Source organism: Loxodonta africana, chromosome 7, assembly GCF_030014295.1.
Source record: "Loxodonta africana isolate mLoxAfr1 chromosome 7, mLoxAfr1.hap2, whole genome shotgun sequence".
In the NCBI taxonomy this organism is placed as follows: domain Eukaryota; kingdom Metazoa; phylum Chordata; class Mammalia; order Proboscidea; family Elephantidae; genus Loxodonta; species Loxodonta africana.
The window spans coordinates 39,186,846-39,197,836 of record NC_087348.1 but is presented as its reverse complement, the minus strand read 5'-3'; the positions used below and the strand labels follow the sequence as shown (position 1 = coordinate 39,197,836).

The following is a 10,991-nucleotide window of genomic DNA, read 5'->3' as shown; positions in this document are numbered from 1 at the left end:
AGTGGGGGGCGGGGTGGGATGGGGGTGAGGGGCAGCTGCAGGAGGTGAGGGCGGGGCTGGGAGGCAGGACCCTCCAGAAGAGGCCCTGTAGTGAGCCTGCCAGAGATGCTGTGTTTGTTGTTGTCTCCCCCACCCCCCCATTTATGCCCCATTCCATTTGCATTCCACCCACATAACCTATGTGCACAACACACACACACACACACACACACACACACCACACACGTACACACACCTTAAGCGGCTCAGCTGGGGACACCCAAAGTGCAGATTGACCCAAACAGCATCCTCTGGAGTAATCATCACCTCAATCAGTGCTTGGAGCCCTGAGGCCCACCTGGTGAGACTTCAGGGTGAAGGTGGAAGACAGTCAGCTGACCCAGGCATCGAACTGGCAACAGGTCTATGCCAGGCCTACAAAACAGCCTGACAGGAAGGGGCCTGACCCTTTTGCTTCCCCCACCCCTACCACCCCAGGGAGAAGCAGAGAGAACTGTGAGCAAAACTGCCTCCAACCTGCTTCTTCAGTCTTGCTGTGTGACCTCAGTGCCTCCTTGCCCTCTCTGTGTCCCAGGGTTCTCTCTGCATCCCTGCTCCCTTCTGACCCAGTCCCAGGGTACCACAGGCTCCCTTGGAAACAAAGCCCTAGTGATAGCTGAAGAACTGGTAGTTGCTTTTTTTAAAACCCCAGCTCTCCCAAAAAGCCAAAGTGTGGGAGGGGATGGTGGAGGAGGTGGTGGCACAAGCCCCTCCCTGGTCTGCTGCCATCTTCTTGCCCCATCTGCTCCCCCAGTGGCCCCCTACCTGGAGGCGAGCCTCCCCCACAGCCCCAGCTGGGCTGCTTGCTGCTTTCTGGCCCAAGAGGAAAGATCCACTTCCTGTGAATGGGTTCCCTGGCCCTGGCATCCTCCTGAGGATTCTAGAATGTTAGAGCCAGAGGTACCCCCAGGGAATCAGTCTAGCTTCCTCACTTCACAGATGGTGAAATCAGGGCTCGGAGATGAGCACCAACTGGCTCAAGGCTGTGGAGTGCATGGGTGATGAGGCCGATACTGCAGCCGGGCATGCTGACTTCTAGCCTGGGCCTCTTCTCATCTCTCCAGAGAGGCAGCAAGATATGGAGTTGCAAGCAAGGAAGGAGCACTGATTTTGGAGTTGGGCAGACCTGGCTTTGAGTCTCAGCTTTAGTACTTAGGACTTAGAGCAATCTGGTAAGCTACAAAACACCCTGCATCCTCATCCAGCAAATGGGGGTGATACTGGGATTCCCCTCAAAGGGTGACATGAGGATGATTTTGATGAGATGATATGTGCCAAGCATACTTGGCACAGCGTTGAGCAGATAATAGTTCTGATGTCTCTCCGCCTTTGTTTCCTAGTGCTGCCATAACAAAATACCACAAAGTGGGTGGCTTTAAAGAACAGAAACTTAATGTATCACAGTTCTGGAGGCTGGAAGCCCAAATTTAGGGTGTTGGCAGGACCATGCTCTCTGCTTATCCTAGGGGAAGATCCTTGTCTACTCCAGCCGCCAGTAGCCCTGGGCATTTCTTGGTGTTCCTTGGCTTAGGGTGTATCTTCACATGGCTTCTGTTTTTCCCGTTACGTGACTCTTTTTGTGTTCTTTTTTATAAGACACCACTCAGAGGGATTAGGACTAGGGCCCACCCTGCTCTAGAATGACTTACCTGATAATATCTTCAAAGAAAGACTCTGTTTCCCCACACAAGGTCACATTAACAGGAACAGGACCAGGACTTCAACATACCTCTTTTGGGTATGGTTTGGGTATGTCAGTCCACAATACCCTTCTCTCCAATCTCAGGGCTACAACCCTGATGAGCAGAGAGGGGCTGCTCTGCACTTCCTTTACAGGCCAACCCCTGCTCCAGGCGAGTCAACTTTGTGCTTCCTGGAAAATCCAGAATTGACCCTTCCACTCTAGCCTCTGCAAACTCAGCAAGACTCAGAGCGCTTGCCCCTGGGCAACAGGGACCAGGATCCAAGGCCAGGTAGCCCCCAGTGCCCAGTCCTTCCCCGGTCTGCCCACCACTCCTAGGTACAGGCAGTTCTCACTGGATAGCTTTCCCTACCCTCCTTTCAGCCTTTGGAGGAGAGATGGATGTGGGAGGGGTGGTCTGTTGAAAGAGGAATTGCTATCTTTGAGACCCCCTAGAACCGCTGTGGGCACCAGGAGTAGCACCTCGACGTGGTCCACCTCTGTTGCCTGGAATCCCACCGCCGGAGACATTCCTTAGAGCTCCACATTGCTGTGTCTGCTTCCTCTTATAAATTGTGACTTAGACAGGGAGGCTAAGCCACCAAAACCCCAAAGTGCCCTCTGCAGGAGAGGGTTTTTGGCACGTTTTGCTGACATCTTATCAGCCAAGTTGGAGAGCTGAGTAGGTTCGGGCGTGAGATAATGAAGCCGAAAGGAACTTTTATTTCATGCTTAAGGCCTGCTAGGCACTATGCTAGGTGCTTTCCATACATTAATCATTGGCCCCAGGGACATCACCCATGTTTTCTAGGTGCACGACCTGAATTTCAGAGAGTGTGGCCTCTCCAGGGTCACAGAATAAGTGTGAGTCCTTGGTGGAGCTGGGTCTCCAGGATTTCATAATCTAGGTCTGTGTTCTTCTGACCCGACAGTAGCCCTTGGCTGGGCTCCTGGGGAAGTTGGGGAGGGAGTCCTGGCTGGGAAGGGTCATTGGCAAGACCAGGGAATCTAGACAGCACATGTTGGAGCTCATATCTCGTCCTTGAGAGATTTCAATCTGTCCACCCTTCCTTCTCAGACGCAGCGTTGTGAGCAGGGCCCGTGGCCAGACTTCCAGGTGGAAGCGTGAAGGGGATGATCTCACGGCTAATTGGGGACCCTGGTTGTGAAGGGCTCACCTCCTTTCCTACTTTCATCTCCCCTGGCCAGGGTGGCAGGAGCATCCAATCCAGGGAAGTTGAGAGGGGTGACTTAGGGTGCCTCAGCCCGTGGCCTGGGAATCTGAAGCTGGAGAAGCTGTGTATGTTGGAAAGGAAGCCCTGATAGAGGTAGGCTGCTTCTGGTGCAGCCCCTTCCTTGGCCTGCCAGGAGCCATGGGAGCAGAGAAGTAGGATGTCTGTTCATTCAGTGGGAACCCATGAGCCCCCACCATGTGCCAGCTCTGTCCTAAGTCCTGGGGTAAGGCAGTAGACATGCCTGACAGTCCAGTGAGGAAGGCAGACAATACAGAAGTACAGACAAACAAGAAAACCTTTCAGATAGTTATATTGCAAAGTAAAAGGGATAGAGTGACTGGGGGGTAACTTTAAATAGAGAGAAGACCTCTCTGAAGAGGTAACATTTGAGCTCAGACCTCTACAGTTCAGAAACACAAATAGCTTGTCCTAGGCCACGCAGCAAGTCCATGGTAGAGCCAGGCTGGGATCTATCTCTAGACACCCATTCCAGCAGTCTCCCTCCTTCTAGAAACATTCTTCTCTTGGATTCTGACACGTTTCCCTGGTTTCTCTCCTACTCTGTCGTCCACTGCTTCTCAGACTCCTTGACTGGCTCATCCTCTTCCCAGTGTGGCTGTTCCCAGCGCTTCTCTGTCTGGAGGGTGGGCTTTTCCCAGTCTCCTGGCATTGAGCACCACCTGTATACACCCTAATGACTCCAGAACTTTCACCCCGTTCCCTTGCCTCTCCCCTGAGTAGCAGTGGCCTGCTTGGCATTGCCTCTTGGATGTCCAATAGCTCTATTAGTTAGGATAATGTTAGGTTGATATAATAAGGAGATCCCAAATTAGAGTGGTTAAAAAATACCCAGTTGATCGCTTTCTCGTATAATAGTTCCAAGGAAGGTATTTCGGGCTGGCAGATAGTTCAGTTCTATATGATCATTTAAGGACTCAAACTACACCTACTTCTCACTTATCAACTGTCTTGTTATCCAACATTTTGCATTTATGAGAATAGCAATAAATCTGACTATTTTGCACATTAAGAATGTACATATGGCAGTAACAAACACTGAGGCACGAGGCGAGAGTAACGCTGGCTGTGATGGTTAAGGTTGCATGTCAGCTTAACTGGGCCATGATTCTCAGTGGGTTGGCAGTTATGTAATGATGTAATTTGGCAGTTATGTAATGATGTCATTCTCCATTTTGTGATCTGATATGGTCATCCTCCATTTTTGCATAACACCTATTTTTGCACAATGACCTGGTTTTTGGAACCTAACCATGAAGATGAAGAGTGGGTGTAATAATGGCTCTGCCATCTTTAATAGGGAGCATCTTAGGTCTCAGGTTATCATTCTTCCAGCCAGTGTGAGGAGAAAACATAAAAGTCTTAACTAAGTGAGGCAGAAACCACACATATCCCTTCTGCTCACATTCCACTAATGAGAGTTTAGACACATGGCTGTACCTAGCTGCAAGAGAAGCTGGAAAATGTGACCCAGCTGGGTAGACAGCAGTTTCCACCACAGTCCACTGTCTAAAACAGTGAAGGCTTCCCTGCCCTGGAAGTGAATGTAGTCTGCTTAGACCCTGTACCTGCTGTTTGGGGGTGACCCTTTTGTCCTGTGTGCTCTCTGGTCCTTGGCTTTGCCCTTCCTTTTTCATCATTGTCCACTCAAGAGGCTGTTTGAGAGTTTGTTTGGAGGCCAAGGTGGGAGTGGACAACCATGAGACTTTAACCTTGCAATTTCTTTGATAATTAGATTTTCTTCAGAAATTTAGGTTTTAGATCAATCTGCTTCAAGTCAGTTCCATGTGCCAAAAACCATATCCAAAGTTACTTTCTTCATAAAATTCTGAAGTCTGTCTTCTTGCCCAACCCATCCTTTTCTCCCTTATTTCAAATGAAAGTTGCCTTAAGGACCATCTGAAATAATAGGCTTGCATGGAAAGGCAACACTCTTAATTAATACTTGTTGCATGTGTGAACCCTTTGTTTGGCTTAATGTTTGGCCTAATAGGCTTTGAGAAAGGCTCTGAGTCACAACAATCTGATCTTCTGCTGTTTTGACAAAACCAGTTGGCTTTTCCAACTCCGAAGACACCAGTTTTCTGGACACTCTATTTCTGTCTATCTCTGCTTGTAAACTGGTTGGCCAATCTCTTTCCTGTAATACCTTGCTAAAAGCAGCATCAAGCAGCCAACTCATGAAAACATTTTTGGCTCTTCCCAACCACTTTTTCTACAATGATAGATTTAGTAGGCATGCGGTTCGTCTTCCAAGTTATCACAGGTGATGTTTTTAACAAATGTTTTGTTACAGCAGAACAAGGATCACCAGCTTTCCATCCTCTAATATCTGTTTCCATTTGGCTTATCTCGTATTGGCTAAGTCAATGCCACATTATTTCTAGCCTTGAGACATTGGTGGTTCAGTGGTAGAATTCTTGCTTTCTACACAGGGGAGCTGGGTTCAATTCCTGGCCAGTGCACCTCATGTAGAGCCACCACCCATCTGTCATTGGAGGTTTGTGTGTTACTGTGATGCTGAACAGGTTTCAGCATAGCTTTCAGACTAAGATGGACTAGGAAGAAAGGTCTGGCAATCTACTTCTGAAAATTAGCCAATGAAAACTCTGTATATCAGAGCGGTCTGATCCACAACCGATCATGGGGATGGGGCAGGACCGGCCGGTGGTTTGTTCCATTGTGCGTGGGGTCGCCGTGAGTCGAGTTGGCTCCATGGCAGCTAACAACAACAGGACAATCAAGGCCTTATGTGACTCTCCCTACTGCTCATCCCCTTCATCCCCTCCGCTTTAGTCAGTCACACAGGCTTTCTTGCTACTCCAAGCTTGTTCCTGCCTTAGAGCCTTTGCCCTCTGCCTGCAATACTCTTCTCTCACTTTGTCATGTGGTTGCCTCCTTCTCTGTCCAACACAAAGCAAGCACTAGCTACTTCATTCCAGTGGGTAAGAGTGAGGGCTCTGGAGCCAAGCTGTCCGGGTTTGAATCTCAGCTCAGCCACTTACTAGCTGCGTAACCTTGGGGCAAGTTGCGGCACTTCTCTGTGCCTTGGTTTTCCGATAATAATCAAAGTGCTTTTTTCCCAAGGTTCTTGAAAGCAGTAAATAAAATGGCTAACACTTATGCTAAATGAGTTAATACATTAAAAAGTACTCAGAGCATGACACACAATAAGCATTTAATAGTGTTATTATGGAGGCCGTCCCTGAGCGGTACAAACAGTTATGTGCTCACCTGTTAACCGAAAGGTTGGAGGTTTGAGTCCACCCAGAGGCACCTCAGAAGAAAGGCCTGGCAATCTACTAAAAAAGCTTTTGAAACACAGTTCTCCTCTGACACACATGGGGTCGCAATGAGTCAGAATTTACTCGATGGCAGCTGATTAGTGTTATTATTATGCATCAGGTGTCAGTGTAAATAGCAGCCGCTCTGATCGCCACTCTGAATATCTCTCCTCCTTTGTTTTCATCACAGCACACGCTCTTGTTTAGCTGTTTGTTGCCTCTTTTCCCCCCACCAGAACATAACTCTTATGAGGGAGGGACTGTCTTTTTTGTTCACTTCCATGCCTTCCTCCATACTGTATACAGTAGGTTCTTAATAAATCTTTGTTGGATGAATATGGAAGGAATGAATGCCAAATCCTAATTCCCTCCTTTGCCAGCATCCTGTGAGCCTTGTCGGGTGCCTGCCAGGTGCACTGCTCTGGCTGTGCCCGCAGCTCAGGCCCCAAGGTCGGGGACTAGCTCATAGTTTCCCCAAACAGGCCAGCAGTCCTGGGTGGGCACTAGTGGGTTTTGGCTCATTTGTCTCAGCCCAGAGCAGGGATTATGAGACATGGAAACCCTGGTAGCATAGTGGCTAAGAGTTCAGCTGCTAACAAAAGGCCAGCAGTTCAAATCCACGAGGTGATCCTTGGAAACCCTATGGGGTAGTTCTGCTCTGTCCTATATGGTCACTATGAGTTGGAATCAACTTGATGGCAATGGGTTTGGTTTTGGTTTACCAGATATAGACTCCAGCGTCTGCCCCACCTGGTTTCCTCAGTTACTAGTGGGAAAGTGACTTATCCTCTCTCTCTTCTTCCTCAGTTTTCTCAGTGTAAAACTGGGAAGTGTCAGTTATCACACAGGGGTGTTATGAGGGTGAAGTAGGATGATACATGTAAAACAGAGTTCACTGGCCGGCTTGGAGTAAAGCTCTGCAGGTGTTTACCGGAGATGCTGCAGGTACGCAGCTATTATTATTGTTGTCGTTCGTGTCATATCCAAGGGTCATTCTTTTCTGAGCATGTACCTGTACCCGAGGGACTTGGAGGTGGGTGAGGAGACCAACACAGAGAAGAACCGGAATGGAATAATCCACAGTGTGTGTGTGCGTGTGTGTGTCTGTGTCTGTGTCTGTGTGTGTGTGTCTGTGTTGGAGGAGGGCAGTGGCAAGGATCCAGAAAAATTCGCCCCTTCCCGCGAGCTTAGCTCTGGGATCCCAGCGCGCTAGCTCTCTCTGCTGCAGGGAGAGCTGGGAGCTGCATCGCGCCATGTGCCCCAGCGCGGAGCTAGCGGTGGAATAACTAGCGCCTTGACTGTGTGCATCTGAGGTTAGGGCCGGCGGGGAAGAAGACCCGAGTCCCCGCGGCGACCCGTGTTGCTACCGACTGGACTGGTCCCAGAGAGTAAGTGACAGCCCGAGGACCCTGGTCCAGGGCCGCACCTCTCCCCACCGCGCGCTCCCGGGGTCTGGGATTCTCCCGGAACCCCCCGCGGGCGGGGCCTGCTTTCGGGAGCCGGGTTGGGGGCGGGGGAAGGGTGAGCGGGCGGTGCCTGGGAAGGGGCCGTTACTTTCCCTGAGTGGCGGGGCGACGTCCGGCGGAAGGGCGCGGGGCGCGCACGCTTTAAATGGCATTCGCTGTCATCCGAGCTTGCAGCCGTGTGGGCAGGAGCGGGCTATATAAGCGGCTGGCCGGGCCGCCGCGGGGCAGACGGCGACAGCAGCGGCGGCGTGCGCATCGGAGCGCGGCGGAGCAGTGCCCCGGAGCCCTTTGCCCCCCGACGGGCCCACCGCCCGCCCGCCCTCCCAAGGAGCGCCGGCCCGGGCCCGCGAGGGCCGCCGCCACCCCGCAGCAGATTTGGATCCCCCGCCCGGCGAGCCCCAGGCTGCTGCCTCCCGGGGGGCCCCGGCGCAGCGGCCGCCCCCGGAGAGCCTCGGTGCCCCACCGCCACCCGGCCCTGCAGACGCCGGCAGCACCATGGCGGCCGCCAAGTCCAGCGAGCTGATGGGCATCTGCTCCAGCTACCAGGCTGTGATGCCGCACTTTGTGTGCCTGGCCGACGAGTTCCCGCAGCCCGTGCGGCCCGCTAAGCTGTCCAAGGGCAAGGGCAGACTGCGGCGGCCGCGCCAGTCCCGCTTCAAGACGCAGCCGGTGACCTTCGACGAGATCCAGGAGGTGGAGGAGGAGGGAGTGTCCCCCATGGAGGAGGAGAAGGCCAAGAAGTCGTTCCTGCAGAGCCTGGAGTGCCTGCGCCGCAGTACGCAGAGCCTTTCGCTGCAGAGGGACCAGCTCAGCAGCTGCAAACTGAGAAACAGCCTGGACTCCAGCGACTCCGACTCGGCCCTGTGAGGGGAGCCGTCCAGAGCGAGCGGGGACCAGGCGCCTCCGCGGCCGGCCAGGGACCAGCGTGCGACTCGGAAAGGGGTCCGCTTCCCGCTCCCCGGGGACCCCAGGACTGCCGCCCCCGGCGCGCTGGGACGCCCGCCCGGCTGCGAACTGGTTGATGCGTCCAAAGTCGGCTCGCCCTGGCCGGGAGCGCGCGCTGGGGCACAGGGGAGGGGGCCGCTTTTTTTGCCCTTGTAAATGTTTATTTTTTAACTCTTCCGAGTACGAACTGTGCTGTGAGTGTGTGCGCGGAGGCGCCCGCGTCCAGTCGGCCCCTTGTCCGATGGTTTGCAACTCCGACTCTGCACACCTCTCCACCGTGCTCCCAGCGCACACCGGTCCACACTCACGCAAACACACTCTCTCTCGCTGAACACTTTTATAATTGTTAGGCGCGGCCAGTGGGACTTGGGACGCAGCCCAGCTGCTGCTGCGGCTGGAGGATTGATATTTATTTTTGCATTGCGATGGCTGACGGCGTTTATTTAACGATCTTTTTACCTGGATATGTCTGTGAGGCTCCTGAACGGAGACAAATAAAGCCAATATATTTGCACAGTGCATTTCTCCAGGCTCTTGACTTCTTGAACCTTTAGGGCCCAGGCTCGCAAGGCTGAGGGAGGTGGGAGAAGACCTGGCGGGGATGGGAGGCAGGAGACCTGGAGTGGAGGCAACTTCACAAGCTTCAGTCACCGGGTTGAGGTCACGCCCCAGTGCGCGGGTTCAGTACTCCCATCCCTCCCCACATGAATCCACACCCGGTCCAGAGCGCTGCCGCTTCCCTGGTCTATTTCTTATCTCAGGCATATCCGGGATGGAGCCGAGCCGCTGGGGCGCTGTGCGGGTGGAGAGCGCCCTCCACAGGACAGCTTATCTCTCAGAGAGGCTGGCATCAGGGCCATCGCCCCCGCACGCACCACAGAAAACCCCACCGACTCCGCGCCCGGTCCGGACAGCTGGTGGGTGGAGAGATGTGCGAGCCAGCAGTGGGAGCCCTGGGGGGGGGGAGGGGTTATTTGGGCGGCCGGTCCTGAGGGAGGGACAGGAGTGAGGTGCCGATGGTGCGCGCCCCGCGCTCTCGGAGCTGACTCAGCGCAATGCCCAGTGAATCTGAGCTGCGGAAGAAGAGTGGTTATAGATTCTCTGGGCCTTTGGTCCCTGCCTCCAGCCCTTGTGTGCCCTTCCTCAAGGCTCTATAAGGAGGGTGGTGCATATCTTTGGTCAGAGCCAAAGGACGATTGGGTACCACCAAACCCTCACTCCCCTGCCTTGTTAATGGATGGGAAAACCGGCCCAGCAAAAGAAGGATCACGTGAAGAGTACTGGCTGCTCAGCCAGTTCTTTGGACTCCCGGTCTAGTGCTCCTCGCACGGCACCAAATCTTTTCTAATGCTCTCCAGCAGCTACGCCGCAGTCCTGTTTACGCCCCAAATCCTCCGGGGTAACACTGAAGCAGTGTCATCTGGCAGCAGGTGGCGGTCAGGGTAATAAGCAACATTTAGTTGGGCAGAGTGGGTTTGGGACCCTCCCAGCCCACACGTCCAGGATTATTTCAGCTGACAGACCATGGCCAGACTTTCGATTGAGAGTAGCTGAGGGAGACATGGAGGAGAGCGCAGGATTTGCCGACTCCTTTTTTCCCTCTCTAGGTTGCCCTGTCTCTGTGGTTGGGTGCTCTCTGGTGGTGGGGCCTGGTGTGTGGAGGAGTGAGGTTCTCTGCAGTAAATACCACCCTCTGGGTTCAGCCTTGCTGGGGATTTGAACTGCGTCTTTCTCTCCTGACGCCCACCTCTTGCAACCCTGGGAGCTGCAAAAAGAGAGAGCAACACAGAGAGAGAGGGAGAGACAGAGAGAGAGAGAGAGAGACAGGGAATGAAACAAAGAAACAAAAATAGAACCACCCAGCCTGATAGGATGCCCTTCCCCCTCTCCAGGCAAGGCTGCCAGCCCCACAGCCTTGGGGGCTGGGGGACTTTGGCCCATTCTCAGGCCTTGGGAATGCCCTGGAGATTGCAGTCCCCAGGGTCAGCTGGGTCCCACTGGGTGGGGGTGGGGCTCATGACAAGAGGCCCTTAACTGCAAAGACCTCAACTTGTGAGGCAACCACAAGTTGACACTTCGATTTGAGCCTGTCTAGCTGCCATCATGAAGCTGGCAGCTCTTTGGGGTGGGAGTAGGGTGGCTGAAGCTCAGAACTCCCGCACCCCAACTCCATCCTTTTCCCTCTCCAAAGAGGTCCTGGAGGACCCTACATCCTGAGCCCTCTGACATCTTGTCTTAACCATTTCAGTAGCAGCTCCTGTTTATGCTCTTCAAAACCCTGATGCCCTCAGCCTTCCTGGAGGTCGTCCAGACCCTTCAGACC

General features: G+C 53.3%; 2 protein-coding genes across 2 annotated transcripts in view; both read left to right on the top strand.

The window, feature by feature from the left end:
• ALKBH3 (alkB homolog 3, alpha-ketoglutarate dependent dioxygenase) overlaps positions 1–10,991 on the top strand; it is a 185,756-nt gene that overhangs the window by 59,443 nt on the left and 115,322 nt on the right. The window lies entirely within an intron of this gene.
• On the top strand, positions 7,898–9,189 carry C7H11orf96 (chromosome 7 C11orf96 homolog). The gene has a single exon (XM_010592114.2). The coding sequence runs from the start codon at positions 8,219–8,221 to the stop codon at positions 8,588–8,590; it is 372 nt and encodes a 123-aa protein (XP_010590416.1). The 5' UTR covers positions 7,898–8,218; the 3' UTR covers positions 8,591–9,189.